Here is an 18,127-nt window from a genome sequence, read left to right as displayed (position 1 = left end):
CGATTTTTTTTTTTATGTTTTATTGATAAGCCGGGAAAAGCTATCGTCTAGCTTTGCAATATGCCTACCTACTCCTTATACCAGGCATGTCCAAACTGCGGCCCTTCAGCTGTTCCAAAACTACAACTCCCAGCATGCCTGGATAGCTTACAGCTATTAGAGCATGCTGGGAGTTGTAGTTTTGCAACAGCTGGAGGGCCGCAGTTTGGACATGCCTGCCTTAAACCATCTAAAGGGGGGGGGGGGGCTTTATCCTGGTTACACGATCTAGTAAAATTGTGAGCCCTCTTCAGCATCATCCTTGTGGCTCCAGTTGATTATGGCCCCAATGGTGTGCAAGATCTGTCACACAGCGGCGCCCCATGGATCCCATTGACATCGACTCTGATACAAAGGCGCTAGACTGCTGTCTGTAAACCAGCAGGACTGGACCAGAACCACAGAGAACGAGGCTGGAGAAAAGTGGGAGTAGGCCATGATTGTTATCCTTTTTTATTTTTTTATTTGTATTTTAAGGAATTGTAGGGTTTTTCATTTTTTAACACCCCAAAGAGGAAGGAGGGTTAAATAGAGGCCTATTGGATGCTTGATTCTTAAGTCTTTACTGAATTTGGAGCTCCCTTAGACCCTTTTTAAATTCTCACTGCTTGCAGCAGCCACTAGAGGGAGCTGGATCAGGCAGTGCAGGAGCTGCCCTCCTGAGGGGCCATCCCATGAAAAGTATTACTGTGCAACGAATAGGGCATTTCAAGTGAATTCTTATTCCCATATACATGCAATAAGGATACATATTTGAAGTTTTTTTTATGTACATCACATTTTCCTCTCTGGTAGCGCCCCCTGCTGTTTCTCCTTCTGGTCCACCTTCTCCTGCATTCAGTGGTGGACTGACATGCTCAGTAGCTTCCCTGCCCTCTTCCACCTCTGGAAAAGAAGATTCTGCTATGGCGTAAGATCACTGGCGTAGACGTAAAGATCTTCTTTATTGACAAAAATTAGCGTATATACATAAAGTGCGTTATATTCCGTTTTGATATTTTTCATAGGCTTACGACCAGCTTTTTGACCACACCTGGATTGAACAGCAGTGTATACACAGTTGACCATAATTTGTAATTTCTTCTTTTTTTTTTTTTTTTTTTTTTTTTTTTACAAATGTATAATATTTAACACAATTTGTTCGGAACACCTACTAACCAGCTTTGTGCTGGGGGACTCTTAATTGCGCCCCCCAACACTCGGTCGGGCCGTGGCAGTTAAGCCCCTTGCAAGATTGCTGGGGTCTTGTCTCCTCTGGAGATTTCCATACACATTGGTTTTCAGTGTGGACGTGATCCCATGTTTGAATAATACCTCGCTCACTTGAAGGGTTCCTGGGAATTTGGGATCAGGCTCGAGGACATTGACAGTGCCCCCGCACCCAATCCCAGTCCGGTGAGGGCACGGTCCTTGGTTAATGACTGAAGATCATGCACCTCTCCAGCTTATACCATGGTCCTCTTGTATATCTCTGAGTATAAATGTAACACAACTGATACAAAAGAGACACTGGTTAATTAGTATCCTTGTAATATCCTTTGTTTATGTACCCATGGTTACCGCTTAAGCATTATGCATGCGGTTAGGGCGTGTGCGCACTCAGCTTGGTCTACACAGGCAGTTCCATTCAGAGTACTGGCATGGAGACTATAACGTTTCGCCGTACGTACGTCAACATGCGCATGGGCAATGGAGAGCCTCCATTAACCTTGAGTGATTCCTTAGCCCTGATGAGGACGCTGCGCAGGCGCAACAGACATCACAGGACGCTGAACCATTACCATATGGGTACTATTATGGAGGGTGAGCGCCTCAGTTTTTAATACACTGATGTAGTTGTGTTTAGCACACATGCACTTTATTATTATTATTATTATTATTATTATTATTATTGGACTATATTAAGGCTACTTTCACACTAGCGTTTTTTGCGGATCCGTCATGGTTCTGCAAAAAACACTTCCGTTACAATAATGCAACCGCATGCATCCGTCACAAACAGATCCGGTTGTATTATGTCTTATATAGCCAAGACGGATCCGTCATGTACACCATTGAAAGTCTATGGGGGACGGATCAGTTTTCTATTGTTAGACAAAACCGATCCGTCCCCATTGACTTACATTGTGTGTCAGGACGGATCCGTCTTGCTCTGCACCACATCGCGGACAGAAAAACGCTGCTTGCAGCTTTTTGTCCACGATGGGGACGCAACCAAACGGAACCGAATGCATTCCGTTCAGTTTAGTTTTGTCCCCATTGACAAGGAATAGGTGCAAAACTGAAGCGCTTTCTTCTGCTATTGAGATCCTATGACCGATTTTATTAGCGGAATTGAAAACGCTAGTGTGAAAGTAGCCCGACTTGTGTTTCAACATAAACACTTAAGATTTTTCACTATTTTAATATTTATTGCACACGTATGTTTGTGAACCTGGAGATTATAGTCTGATATGCGCCACATTCTTGTATTTTGCACAGATGACCGTGTTTATTCCTTGATTGATTTCATTATTGTATCATCCTGATCACTTGTGTGTTGAGCTCGGTTATCACTGCTTGACAAAGGCTCCATTAAGATGAGCTGAAACGTTGCATTGGGTGTATGCAAAGGATCCACGTATTTTTTTCACCAAGTCCGGAGTGCTGCCTTGTTTATACAGTCCTGATCAAAAGTTTAAGACCACTTGAAAAATGGCAAAAAAAATCATATTTTACATTGTTGGATCTTAACAAGGTTCCAAGCAGAGCTTCAACGTGCAACAAGAAGAAATGGGAGTGAGACAAAACATTTTTTGAGCATTCAATTTAATGAAAACAACAAATAAACTCATCAAAATGTTAGGACCACATGCCTTTAAAAGGCCAAATCTGTGCAAAGATGTGGATTCATTGTCATTGTCTGTCAGGTAGTCACGCGTTGTGATGGCAAAAGCAAAAACACTCTCCCTTTTTGAACGTGGTCGGGTTGTTGAACTGCATAAGCAGGGTCTCTCACAGCGCGCCATCGCTGCTGAGGTGGGACGCAGTAAGACAGTCATTTTGAATTTCTTAAATTCTTAAATGATCCTGAGGGTTATAGAACAAAAAAGTCAAGTGGAAGACCCAAAAAATTTCATGAGCACTGAGCCGGAGGATCCAATTGGCTGTCCGTCAAGACACTGGACGATCCTCGACCCAAATTAAGGCCCTTACTGGTGCTGACTGCAGCCCCATAACCATCAGACGGCATCTGAGACTGAAGGGCTTCAAAAACAAAAAACGTCTTCAAAGACCTCGTCTCCTTGAACGCCACAGAACTGCTTGTTTGGACTTTGCAAGAGAGCACCAAACATGGGACATTCAAAGGTGGAAGAAAGTTTTATTCTCTTAGAAAAAATGTAACCTTGATGGTCCTGATGGTTTCCAACGTTACTGGCATGACAAGCGGATCCCACCTGAGATGTTTTCTACGCGCCACAGTGGAGGGGGCGCCATAATGGTCTGGGGTGCTTTTTCCTTCAGTGGAACAATGGACCTTCAGGAAGTGCAGGAACGTCAAACGGCCGCTGGCTATGTCCAGATGTTGCAGAGGGCCTTCCTCATGACTGAGGGCCCTCATCTGTGTGGTAACGACTGGGTTTTTCAACAGGACAACGCTACAGTACACAATGCCCCCAGGACAAGGGACTTCTTCCAGGAGAATAACATCACGCTTTTAACCCATCCTGCGTGTTCCCCTGAGCTAAATCCAAATGAGAACCTTTGGGGATGGATGGCAAGGGAAGTTTACAAAAATGGACAACAGTTCCAGACACTTGGAGAAATGTTCCCACTCACCTCATGGAAACGCTTGTATCAAGCATGCCGAAACAATAACGGCGGAGCTACTCATTACGGAGTTCATGTTTGGAAGTTGGATTTCCGTTTTGGGGGGGGTTAGTTTTTTTTTTTGGGGGAGGTGTGGTCCTAAACTTTTGATCAGCTCAAAAACAGCCTGTTTCAGTTTATTCGTTTTCATTAAATTGAATGCTCAAATGTTCTCTCACTCCCATTTCTTCTTGTTGCATGTTGAAGCTCCACTTGGAACCTTGTTAAGATCCAGCCGTGCTAAATAGGATTTTTTGTCATTTTTCAAGTGCTCTTAAACTTTTGATCAGGACTGTATTCTGCATTACATTTGGAGGATTTTTATCCAGAATCCCTTTAAGGACTTTTGCACCTGGCAAACCTCAGGATTATTTTTAATGATTATTTTTTTTGCAGATAAAGATGAATACCTGTTAACTATGGGACATTTATCCCGTATGATGGCGGTAAATAAAAAAGTAAAAAGACATGGCTGTGAATGTTCAGTGCTGCAACGATGCCACCAGAGCCTCGGGTGGCGCCAGGGTTAATGGGCCAGTTCCTATATGAAGTCTCCTTCCATTTGAGAATTTTTCAAAAAATAAGAAGCGATCTGTATATGCAGTCTGCAGGAAGGAGAAGCCGCCACTAACCCCTTCAGAACCTGCCAACGATCTGCTTGGGAGCTGTAAAAATATCCCGCGGACGTGTCTGCAGAATGAAGGGTTTAGCAGCGTCCAAATCTATCTAGTCTTTGTGAGAGGCTGTTTGTCTTCTCGATGTGTCCCAGCAGGTGTCTGGAAAAAGCAATAATGCTTTCCTCGTATTATTCATTGCAGGTGGGAGGAAGAGAAGTATGAAGACGGTATCAAATGGAAATTTCTGGAACATAAGGGCCCCGTGTTCGCTCCACTGTATGAGCCGCTGCCAAAAGATGTGACGTTTTACTATGACGGTACCATTTTTTACTTATTCCTTTTCTCGTTCCGTCTGGAGATTTCGTGCTCGGAGCAAAGGTTTCACGGGTTCTTTGTTTTGTCTGGATATACATTTCTTGGTCCGGGGTCAAGTAACAAGTCAGATCGTTTACATAATCCACATTTCCGTCAGGGATTTATAGACTTTTTGGGTAGAAGTCAGAGCAAAATCCACAACACATACACAGAAGTAATTGAGGTGCAGCGGTTTAAAAAATCCACACCACAGGTCAGAGGAGGAGCAGGTTCCATCCCGGAGATTTTAGATGAGATTTAAAGGGCATCTGTCAGCAGTTTTGTACCCATGACCTGTTCCATGTGCGCTCGGCAGCTGAAGACATCCGTGTTGGTCCTATGTTCATATGTGCCCGCATTGCTGAGAAAAATGATTTTCTAATTTATGCAAATGAGCCTCTAGGAGCAACAGGGGCGTTGCCATTACACCGAGAGGCTCTGAAACTGCCCGCCTGCTCCACTTTGACAGGACCAGGCAGGCGTGATCACATTTCCACTGCCTGGCTCTGACAAAGTGCAGAGGGCACAGAAGTTGCAGAGAGAGCAAAACCTCTAGGTGTAATGGTAACGCCCCCGTTGCTCCTAGAGGCTCACTTGCATATACTAAAACATCATTTTTCTGGGTAATGCGGGCACATATGAACATGGGACCAACACGGATGCCTTCAGCTGCCAAGCGCACATGGAACAGGTCAGCCAGTGTCATAGGTGCAAAACTGCTGACAGATGCCCTTTTAAATCTCATCTACACTCTGTGGAAAATCTCCGGGATGGAATCTGCACTTTGTCTGACCCATGGTGAGGATTTTAAATCCGCTGCACGTCAATTAGTTCTGTGGATGTGTTGTGTCTGTGTAGTCGGATCCTGCAGTCGCGTGACATTCCCATTGCTATCGAAGTAAAGCTAGGGGTGCACCCCCAATGAGGCGAGGCGATTGCCTCAGGCATCACCAGGTAGGGGCAGCAGAAGGGGATTATCTGTTTCTGCAGTATAGTATTGGGAAGCACAGTATGTGGCGCTGTATTACCCTCTGTTTTGTAGTGTCTTTAACACTAGGGCTTGAGGGAAGGGGTTGGACTTAGAAATTGGCATTGGGGTTTTAGGGCGCCGTTTCAGTTTTCTGCCTCACGCAGCAGAAAGGCTAGGTGCAACCCCGAGTAAAGTAATTGCCTAATAGCACCTTATTCCCAAGTGTACACTTGTTTCAGCAATTGTTGTTTTCCATCTTCTGAAAAAACAGTTTTTGATATGCAAATGAGCAAAGTGCGTTATCCAGAGAGGCGTTCTCTTCGCATGAAGGAGCCCAGGCGCCTCCTGCTGGTGCCCACGCCTGCCGCCTTTCCGCTCTGACATGACGCCCCCCGCTGCGGTTGGCTGTTGTGGTGACTTATCCCTAAAGTGGCATGTGACCCAGTGACGTACCGCTTCAGAGATGCCTCACCTCTACAGCCAGTCATTGGCTGCAGCAGTGCGCACGACCTCAGCCTTTTCCGGGAATCTTACAAGCAGGGGACCAGAGCACAGCAAACATAACGGGGGTACACAAAGCTGGAGAGCAGGTAAGTTCCCCCCACAGGTTTGACGGGGAGCCAAAATTTGCTAAGAAAGTTGGAGGACCCCTTTAATTTGGCCATTGATACAAAGCTGTAGATTAAATAGATCTGCATTCACCTGCCTAAAATTCAACCCTCCTTGAAAAGACCCCGGAGGAAATTGAGCCGGAGACCTGCTTCGTCAAGGAGGTGCAAAAAACCCTTGATTTGTTGTTTTCCTTTCTGCGTAATTACTATCCAGTGATCAGCGCAATTTAGAGCCTCATTAAACAGATTAATATAAATTGCCGTCTTAGGGGAGGACTGCAGCACCTCCGTCATTTACTGTGCTGATTTATGCGCTCAGCAGAGAGATTGGAGCCATTCTAATTTCCAAAGCTGAAGGAATGGCTAGAAGCAAAATGTGCAGAAGCCCCCGACCATTATTCATACCACTTTTGCACCAGAAAGGCCTATGGGCCTCCTCGGACTCCAGGGCCCCTGCATCCCCTACAGCTACGTCATTGAATTTCCTTATGGATGACATCACTGCCTGGAGGATTCGGCGACATCCTGAAAGCAGGAAGCCTATACAGAGAACTACAGGCCATAGAGTAATGTGCCGTCACTTCATGGTCAGTGGGGGTACGACCTCTGCAGCCTCTACAGATCCGAAGAATGGAGGCACTGCAGCGCTGATCTAGCAATTTGTCCCCCGTGTATGTTTTCCCTGCACTGTATCACTTAGCTGGAGTGGCCACCGGAGCGGTATGTGGTCTGGACAAGTGAGAGGACCACAGTGCTAAAGCACCACCACCAGAGGTGCACCGCCAATGAGGCGAGGTGAGGCAATTGCCTCAGGCAGAACCAGGTAGAGACAAGTGTGGGCAGCGGAAAGGCCTTGGACAATGAGTGCGTTCAGCTCTGCATATTCAACTGTATCGCTATATTAACCAGTATGTTTTGTAGCACTATATGTAATGTTGTCCAAGCATGCCTTTAACAGGCTGGAGGGAAGGGGTTAGGTTGAGAATTTGTCATTTCAGTTTTCGCCTCAGGCAGCAGAAATGCTAGATGCATCCCTGACCACCTCAGCCCCTTCTCGGTGGTCAGAGCCTCACCAAACTGATGGCATATTCTAGCATCATGCTATCACTTTATACCATGGGTGTACCCCTTTAAAGAGCAGCTGTAAGCAGGATCAGCCCTACTGTAAGCAGTATCACACAAGTGATACCGGTCTTGTGAAAATCGGTTGTGGCATCCCGGGGAAAAAGACTTATTTCTTATGCATATGAGGAAAGTGCACCGAGGGGAAGGGGCCAGCAATGGAAAGCTGCAAAGCTAAAGTGCACCAAGTGTCAAGCTCCACCCCTCATTGCACCGAAGCTCTAATTTGCATAAAGAGTGTCATACTTTTTTTTTCTCAAATGCCACAACCGTTTTTCAAACGATAGGTATCCTTTTTATCAGCAGGAGCAACTCTACCATGCAGTATGTCTCATTTAATAGGGTTGATCCTGCTAACAGATGCTATTAAAGTTGGCCATACACATCAGATTAAATGTCGAACATAGATGATTTGATGGAAGGGGGTGAAATCCGACGTGCTTCCTTCCGTTTTTGTAACTTGCATGCCGCCATTATGATATTTTTTCCTTTTTCTTCTAAATATACCACAGGAAAGCCATTCCAGCTCGGCGTTAAGGCGGAGGAAGTGGCCAAGTTCTTTGCTGCCATGTTGGACCATGACTACACCACCGTAGAAATCTTCCGGAATAACTTCTTTTTGGATTGGCGAAAGGTATTAAAGAGTGAGAGAAATGGAATGTCAGTGTCTGGGTTGACTAAGGATGTGTTCACATGGTGCCTCGCTTGTGCTAATAGCGGAACCGCAGCAGATTGTGTTGATGGTTTGCGTCTTTTGCCATCCATTTTATTACCTGAGCGCCAAACACTGCAACAGCCGCACCATATGAATACACCCTAAAGCTGGCTGTAGATGAGCGTTTTGTTGGTAGAGCCAACCTATCGGGAGCCATGGGCGGTTTTATGTTTGTAGAGACGGCACCAATGGGGGAGACTGGGATTACACCGGTCCTTCAGAGGCAGTGCATTTAGCTCCACCCCAGAGGAGCACAGCTTATATAAATTTACATGATGGGCATTTCCAGACTATCTTGGCAGTATTTGGGCATTGAGCTTCGTAGCTGTGGGACAGTCAGTGCCTTGTATCCTCAGAGGTAAGTGACTGTATAAAACGTACATAATAGAGGAGATGGGTTTGTACTCCGATGTTTTTTGGCCACCTAAAAGGGGTTTTTAAACCTTTTTTTATGAGGCCTTAAAAGGGGCTGTCCATGGGGTAAATTTCAATAAAGGGTTAACAAAAAAGTCATAAAATAAGCCATACTTAACAATCCACACTGCTCACTTGCTGGTCTATGCTTCCAAGTTCAGCTCGACACCCAGGAAATGCCTGGAGATGCAGTGGACCCGCCCCAGCCAGTGATTGACACCAGACCATGAACATGTGAATAGGATCCCATATATTGTGTATATATAATTTAACACCTTTCTCTCAACTGGACAATCCTTTTGATGGCATTTTTTTTTTTATACTATAGGTGGGAAAACAAAACAAAAAAAAAATCTGCCTTCTGCTACGTTATAGTTGTCTAAAACTCTGAATATCTTTTCTAAACACAATTGTAAAATTCTTCTGTGCGCCATATGTAAAGCTTCATCGCACGTTGGAGAGACCTAAGCTGGTGGAGCAGCTGCGTGATTAATAATGAAATGGTAGTTAGCTCGGGATGGCAGGACCAAGCTGTAGAGCATCCCACACCCTTCCAGGACCGGTGACTACCTCACAGTGAACGTTAGCGATGGATAAAAAGGGAGGATATTTGATTTGAACTTTTTTTATATATTTTTTTTTATTGCATTAATAGGATTATCATGATGACCAACCAGGTTCATAGGCCCTATTAGGGCATATAGACATCAAGGATGTGGGTCACACTGTGAGCTCGGATGCAGGAAAGCTCCCGTTCTGGTGGACACGACCAGTTCTTGCGTTTATAAGGACCGGAACGGCCACCATGTAATACTACGTTGACTGGCTGGCCAAGGCTTCCCCGTGGCAGAAGCCAGCTGGTTTTGCCAAGGACGGGATCCAAGTCAATCAGCTAATATCCCCAGGGGCCACTTAATGAAAAGTTATATCCGAGGCATGAACACTTGATAGTTAACAGACTGGACCATTGATTGAGGAATCTGCAGACAATCTAATATCTATGGCGAGCCATAGGCATTACAGGGGACATACACATTAGAATAAAGTCTCCTCTGATCTTCCCGTGATAGTCGTCTAATATGTATTAGTTATTCATCCTGACTTTCCTTCGGAATATGTCGGGCAGATGAATTTCAACATGTCCAATCTATGTTCTTGTGGAAATGACCTGCAGCATGGACTATCTGGTATGTATGACCAGCCTTCGGCCCCTTTCGAGGGCTTGCAATGCAGCACCCGGCCTAACCTTCCAGCACTACCGGGCTTGCATAGCATTATATTGATTTATGAGGCTATGTAACCCATAGCATTATGTCGGTGTTATCCAATACATCACAGACCTCTAAGGTTACATAGCCTCATAAATCAATATAATGCTATGTGACCCCGGCAGTGCTGGAAGGTCAGGCCGGTTGCTGCGCTGCAAGTCTGCAGCCTGACACCCGCTCGTCTGAATGGCGCCTTTAGATTTCTGGCAGATCTTATTGAAATTATGTGGATCTGCCCAAAAATCGGTCTATGGACCCACTACCTATGTGGGTGGCAGTTAGATTTGCATGCAATACATGGGTCTGTTACCCTTTCGTAAGGAATTAAAGGGCGGCATATAAGGATGAATGAATCAATTCTACTGGTTTGGAATTTGTACCAATTTCACCCAAAATTTGGATTGTAACGAGAGATAGATATTTCTCTAGGTTTCTGGACAATATCTCAGACATTTGACTCGAGTACAATAGATTCATACCTAAATAAAAAAATTTAAAAACTTCGGTGAATCTGACCCAAAATCAATTTCAACAAATTAGTGTATGTGTTCTACCAAAAAAGATATACTTCCTAATTGCTCCAATTTCATCCACTTCAATGACTGCTCGCTGTATATCTGATACTACGTGCAAAAGTCAGCCTGAGCAATTTATCTTGGGAGACGAAAGGGCCGTCGGAGAGTAAAACCCTTATTATTCCAGTCCATTGGTGACGATCGCTCAGAAACGGAAGGACCACTATGGAATCGGCTTAATTTTCTTTCTTCTGAAGTGGAAGGGAGGCTTTGATCTGAGCTTGAGAGGCGGCTGGAATTGGCGAGCCCTCTCCCGGCTGAGCTCTGATGAATGTCAAGATGCCATTTTCTTTTTGCTGCTGCTCAACGTCTCGCGTCTTGGTATCCTGACCTATTCGCGGGTCCCTGTCTTTGCTCTTACAGTAGAGCTGATGCTTCTGTCAGCGCCAGGGCTGAATTTCGCAGCACGCCCCTGGCCAGACATCTGCTTTGTTAAATCTTGCTCATGAAAAATGCATGGGCAGAGTTTCCTTGCTGCCTCTCCACTTCTGTACTGATATATTTTTCACATCTCCCCCTTACATCTTAAAGGACGTAACACTTGCCAATTAGCCCCGCCATCAGCCAGGCAGAAAGGAGATGTATAATGCACGGCTTTTGATGTTTCTAAAGTCTTGCTGCAGCAACAACTCCGTGTCTGCTGGTGGGAGACCATGGGCATCTCAGTTTCCACGTAATGAACATAGGAAGACATTAGGCCGTCCATTAGGGATTTTTATTTTTATTTTTTATAAATAGTTTTCTGGCTTTCCCTGGTCAATAGTACTGGGGCATGTCAGACAAATCAATTTCTCACAGGAAGCCGGAAGTAGTTATCCCCCTACCTGTTCAGGTTATGTCCACGAGGTGATGATGATGTACTTCCAATCTTGTTTAGGCTGAAAAATATTATATATTTTGTATACTCTTTTACACAGGATGCAGTATTATAGTAGTTATATTCTTGTATATAGGAGCAGTATTATAGTAGTTATATTCTTGTACATAGGAGGCAGTATTATAGTAGTTATATTCTTGTACATAGGAGGCAGTATTATAGTAGTTATATTCTTGTACATAGGAGGCAGTATTATAGTAGTTATATTCTTGTACATAGGAGGCAGTATTATAGTAGTTATATTCTTGTACATAGGAGCAGTATTATAGTAGTTATATTCTTGTACATAGGAGCAGTATTATAGTAGTTATATTCTTGTACATAGGAGCAGTATTATAGTAGTTATATTCTTGTACATAGGGGCAGTATTATAGTAGTTATATTCTTGTACATAGGGAACAGTATTATAGTAGTTATAATCTTGTACATAGGAGGCAGTATTATAGTAGTTATATTCTTGTACATAGGAGGCAGTATTATAGTAGTTATATTCTTGTACATAGGAGGCAGTATTATAGTAGTTATATTCTTGTACATAGGAGCAGTATTATAGTAGTTATATTCTTGTACATAGGAGCAGTATTATAGTAGTTATATTCTTGTACATAGGAGCAGTATTATAGTAGTTATATTCTTGTACATAGGGGCAGTATTATAGTAGTTATATTCTTAACCAAATTTCTTTTTATTGAAAGAAAAATCAAGGCCATAGCCCACACATGACAGTACAATGATGGCAATAGGGTACAAGATAGTCATCCAGCATACACGTCAAGTGCAAACAATACAAGCTGTCATTGACATTGATCAAACGAAGAAATCAAAGAAAAGAGAAAAGGGGGGAAAGGGGGTGTCAGGAGGGGAAGGAGGGGAGGGAAACAAGGGATACACATCTGCTCTATCAAGTAAAGTTTCTATAGACTTTCCATGGAGACCATAATTTTAAGAAGCGAGAGCGTGAGTTAGTCTCCCAATATAGTAGTTATATTCTTGTACATAGGAGCAGTATTATAGTAGTTATATTCTTGTACATAGGAGCAGTATTATAGTAGTTATATTCTTGTACATAGGAGACAGTATTATAGTAGTTATATTCTTGTACATAGGAGACAGTATTATAGTAGTTATATTCTTGTACATAGGAGCAGTATTATAGTAGTTATATTCTTGTACATAGGAGCAGTATTATAGTAGTTATATTCCTGTACATAGGAGGTAGTATTATAGTAGTTATATTCTTGTACATAGGAGCAGTATTATAGTAGTTATATTCTTAACCAAAACTCTTTTTATTGAGTGCATATGGTCTGGACAAAAAATCATGCATCAATATAAAGCCATTCGCAGATGGCAGCAGCATAATGGGTGCCAATATTCTTACAGACCATATCAGATCTACTAACATAGTGAGTATAAACAATTTAGTAACAACGAATGAAAGAAAAGACACAGACAAGATTGGAGGGTGGGGGGTTGGGAGAAGGGGTAGAATTGGGTGGGTAGAGGAGGAGAGGGAGTTCTTCCAATTCACTCGGGGTTTGCTGTATTTCTCCCATGGTCGCCACAGTTTGAGAAATTTGGGACGTGTGCGAGTTTCCCAATGAGCTAATTCCTCAAATCTAAACAGTTGATCTGTTTTCTCGGTCCACATTAACATTGAGGGTGGTGAGTCATTCTTCCAGAGAAGGGGTACCAACAAACGCGCTGCAGTAAGAAGCATGGTCGGGAGGTCAGCTTTGGCAGGAGTAAGGGAATCGTTGGGACACCAGAGGAGTACTAGTTTCGCATCCAGACGTACCTTAGAGGCACATATCCGGTTAATTGTGTTCTCTATTTGAGACCAAAAGGGGCGAATTTTACTACAAGACCACCATATATGTGACAAAGAGCCGACTTCTGTTCCACACCTCCAGCACTGCGATGGAATGTCAGGGTTGAGCCTATGTAGGAATTCTGGCGTTTTGTACCAGCGGGTCAGTAACTTGTAGGAATTCTCCTGAATTTTGATGCATCGGTTGAAGCCATGTGAATGGGCTAAGATAAAGGCCTTCTCCGGCTCAGTCAGTTGGATTGTGAGCTCCTTTTCCCAGGCAGACATAAAGTGCAGTGCTGGAGGAGCAGAAGAGAGCAGCTCCCTGTAGAGTGTCGAGAGGGGCTTTTTCGGTAACTCGGGAACACAAAGCTTCTTTTCTAGCCAAGTAGGTGTATCATCAGTGGGGGAAGGTAGCTTGAGGGCTTTAACATCTCGGCTAAAGGCCCCAATAGAAAGGAAGGAGAGGGCTTTAACCTTTGGCAGAACCTGAATCTTGTCCCATGCCAAGTCCCCAGACGTGGAAGCTATATCTTGTAAGGTAAGGTCAGATAGTATGCTCCAGACTCCGGAGGGTCTGAGTATATCGGGGTGGATATAGTTCTGTAGTAGATGTAGGGGGAGGTGGATATTAGGAAATCTGATGTCTCGGGATTTATACAGTTTGGCCCATTCCACCAACATACCTTTCCAAATGGGAGAGGCAAACGCGTTATTCGGGGTGCATGTGCGGATTCCCCATAGGATAAGTCCTTCTTTGTAGGTGAGAAGAGCACGTTCCAGTTGTACGCAAAGATTCGGGGGTTGGCGTGAGAGGAGAGAAAAGCACCTGTTCAGGAGCGACGCTGTGTAATAAGTTTGGATGTCGGGCATACCAAAGCCCCCAAATCTCTTTTCTCTTGTCAATATTGAGTACGCTATCCTAGAGGACTTGCCCGCCCACATGAACAAAGAGAACACACGGCGTATTTCCATAAAAAAGGAGCGGGGTAGCCAAATTGGTAGTGTCTGAATTAAATATAGAAGTTTGGGTACAATGAAGGCTTTAAGGAAGTTCTTCCTTCCCATCCAGGAGATGAAGGGGAGTTTAAGGGACTGTAGATGTGTTCTAATATCTTTGAGTAGGGGGCCATAATTCAGACTAAATAGGTCATCTTGGTTAGCCGAGATTCGTATCCCTAGAAACTTAATATCACGGGGGGCCCAAGCAAAGGAGGTGGCGCGTTTAAGGTCCTTGACTACATATGATTTGCATGAAACATTCAGGGCCATGGATTTGCTATAATTAATCTTGAAGTTAGATATCCACCCGAACTCTTCGAACAGATAGTGGAGCCGAGGGAAAGAAATCGTGGGGTTGGTGGTCATAATCAATAGATCATCGGCAAATGCCGCGGTGGTATGCATACAAGAGCCCATCTTGATGCCTTCAATTGCGGGGTCTTGTCTAATCTTGCATAGCAGCGTTTCCATAACTATGACAAAAAGGGACGGGGAGAGGGGGCATCCCTGTCTAGTGCCATTGGATATGGCAAAGGCAGGGGAAAGAGTGCCGTTGACTTTGACTCTGGCAGAGGGGGACGAGTATAAAGAGAAAATAGCCGCGATAAACTGATCAGGGAAGCCAAATTTTGACAGTGCCGCAGACATGTACTGCCAACTGACCCTGTCAAAGGCCTTTTCCGCGTCTGTACTGAGCAAGGCTAGCGGAGTTGAAGTGCTCCGTGCCCAATTCATGAGGTGAAGGAGGCGGGCGGTATTTTCGTTCCCCTGTCTGCCAGAGACAAACCCAACCTGCTCCCTATGGATGATATCGGGGAGAATCCGCTGAATTCGCTGAGCCAATATCTTAGCCCACCACTTTACGTCCGTGTTAAGGAGGGAGATTGGGCGATAACTACCACAATTTAGAGGATCTTTGTTCTCTTTATGAATAATCGTAATGTGGGCCGAAAGCGATTGGGGGGGGAGGTGGCCACCGTTCAGAAGGTGGTTACACATGGAGCGGAAGTGGGGGACTAGGACCTCTTGAAAATTTTTATAGTACGTAATGGAGAAGCCATCAGGTCCAGGGCTCTTCCCTGAAGGAATAGAGGCCAGTACCTATTGAAAGGGCCCCTGGTTTGTCTGTGGGTGAATCACCGGCCGGACAACCACTGAAGACCAATACACATTGATAGGTTTAAAATGGCTGCCCCTTTATTTTGACATCGTAGACAATTTATAGCTTCAAACCACAAAATTAGCGTATACCTCCCCCATGTCTAGTCCAATCAGGTAGCGAATTGATAAATTTTCCCTTTATACAGCCAAAGTAAAAAAGTCATGATAATTTCTCAGAAACAAGGTACATATGTGACGCATTTATAATTCTTAGAATTTAGATATCTAACCACCATGTTTGTCGACCTTCGCTTTGTTCAAATATTTCGCGGAATTATCTTTGTTTATTTTGTACCAACATTTATCTGATAAAACGTCCTTCACAAAAGGTGAACGTCAATATACAAGATGCTTATATAACCAGTATTATAGCAAGTGTAAAATATATGTCTAATGCACATATTAGATATAAGTGTAAAAAGGTATATATGTATATATGCATATATATGTTTCTGCAGCTATGATGTCATGCATTCAGCAATTCTCTCTCCAGATACCTTCATCATAAATGTGGCATTCTTTTGCAAAGCATGCATATCTCTTTCTAGCCATGCGGTTTTGAGCTTCAGACAGCCATTTCCTGTTAGCTTGTGTTACTAGACCTTGTTGTTACTTCCTTTAAAGAAGAACTCTGTATACTTTAATACAAGCATATAAGGCTGAATTAATACATATATGTGAACGTGTGTGGATACAGACATAATTTCCTTACAATCCCCTCTTTGATCATATGGAATTCCCATTCCATATGATCACTCCTTATACCACACACCATTTTCAGTCTCTGAGCTGTCATGTGTTGTGTGGTCATGTTTTGAAGGAGGGACAAGACTGTATGAGTGGTGAAAAGTTCCATTACATTCCCATGGACTATCTTAGTAGCATCTTTTACTGACATGGCCGCGGCTGCTAATGCTTGGAGACAGTGAGGCATTCCAAGAACTACAGGAGGTAATTTTCTCGATAGGTATGAAACTGGCCTGTTTCTTCCCCCGTGTGTCTGTGTCAAAACCGCTGCATAGGTTTCTCCTGATACCACACAGTATAATTGGAATGGCTTTCCATAATCTGCCAGGGCCAAGGCTGGGGCTTGGGTCAGGGACCGAATCAATCTCTCAAAGGCTTCTACTCTGTCCTCTGTCCACTCCACTACCTTTGGTGCTTCTGTGAGTGTAGTTTTTCTTAGGATTGAATCCCAGTGGGAGCAATCAGGGATCCACTGCCTGCAATACACTATTGACCCTAGAAAGGACAGCATTGTAGCTTTGTCCCCTGGCCTGCTTAGGGAGGTCACTGCCTTGACTCTAGCGGGTGAGATCTTTCTCTCTCCTGCCTCTATTATGCACCCCAGATACTCTACCTGGGTACTTGCATATTGGATTTTCTTCTTCGAGGCCAGGTGTCCTTTGCTTGCCAAGTGGTCTAATAAACTCTGTGAATCTATTTCGCAGGCTTCTAACTCCGAATTGGAGAGTAAAAGGTCATCTGTGTACTGTATTAAGGTGGATCCCCTCTTTGGTTCCCAATCTTCCAATGTAGCCTTTAATACAATAGAAAAGGCTGCTGGACTATCCCCAAAACCTTGTGGGAGACGGGTCCAAGTCACCTGACCATCATCAGCCCACTGAAAAGCAAAAAGACTTTGTGCATCCCAAGCCACTGGTATGAAAAAGAACGCATTACTGAGGTCAACTACAGTGTAGTATTTGGATCCCGCAGGAATGGCCCCAAACACAGCTGTAAGGTCTGCCACCAAGGGGGGAAGTGGGATAATTGCCTTGTTTACCTTCCTTAGATCCTGTACCAATCTCCATGTGCCATTATTTTTTTTTACGGGATTTATCGGTGTATTCCAGGGACTGACAATTTTCCTAAGAATTCCCATCTGCAAGTATTTTTCAATTTGCGGCCTTATACCCTCTAACTTTTCCTCACTCAATGGGTATTGTTTCTGAAAGGTTGGCATAACCCCCTCCTTCAAACAGGGCCGGTAGGGCTCACAGTTAATCGTTCCTACTGAGTCTTTACATTTAGCCCAGATTGGATGATTTTCCAGGGACATTGGTATGCTTAAAAAGAACCCATTCATGTCACGTCTTTTTGGGTTTGTCAGGTCACATTTCATTGAGGTTGCTGTCAGTCTTCCCTTTTTGTCAAAAACTAATGAAATCTGTAATGCTGCCATTAGATCCCTTCCTAATAGGCAAACGGGGCATTCTAGCAGGACTGCAAAAGACATGTGCGTCACTAGTTCTCCCGTAAGAGTACAAACCGGGAGCGGTGCTGTCACCTTATGTATCACTGTCGTCCCATTGATACCCATAGAACTTCCTTCGGTGCATTTGTCGTTAATGAAGTCTATTTTGTTTACGCTTGAAGTCGTTGCTCCGGTGTCAAGCAATAAATTAACTGTAATACCATCAATCTGCAGTATTACTTGTGGTAAAACTTGCCAATCAGTTGGAACAAAATGCATAATGAAGGACGGGACTCGTTCTGGGCACCCCTAATAGTGATTGTTCCCCCGTGGGGACGGGTGTTCATGCTCAGACCACCTCTGTATTGATTTGGGAGCCAGTGTCTGGGTCTATGGCTGAGAGTATTATCTGAATATCCTCCATTGTTAATTGGCTCCCTGCAGTATACTTCTGCAGAAACATTGCTGCTGCTCTAGGGTCCTTTTTTGGATTGGGACACATATCCTTCAGTTCTTTCATTAATCCTAAAGGAAGAGGGATATGGA

General features: G+C 44.0%; 1 protein-coding gene across 1 annotated transcript in view; it reads left to right on the top strand.

Annotated features, from left to right (window-relative positions):
* LOC122920116 (DNA topoisomerase I, mitochondrial-like) overlaps positions 1-18,127 on the top strand; it is an 86,503-nt gene that overhangs the window by 14,895 nt on the left and 53,481 nt on the right. Inside the window, exons 6-7 of the mRNA XM_044269326.1 lie at positions 4,707-4,822; positions 8,075-8,196. Of these exons, the coding sequence (XP_044125261.1) occupies positions 4,707-4,822; positions 8,075-8,196 (238 nt within the window). The remainder of the gene's footprint in view (positions 1-4,706; positions 4,823-8,074; positions 8,197-18,127) is intronic.

This window comes from Bufo gargarizans, chromosome 10 (assembly GCF_014858855.1).
Source record: "Bufo gargarizans isolate SCDJY-AF-19 chromosome 10, ASM1485885v1, whole genome shotgun sequence".
Classification (NCBI taxonomy): Eukaryota; Metazoa; Chordata; class Amphibia; order Anura; family Bufonidae; genus Bufo; species Bufo gargarizans.
Note: the sequence above shows the minus strand (reverse complement) of the source record. Positions and strands in the feature narration are given on the sequence as shown.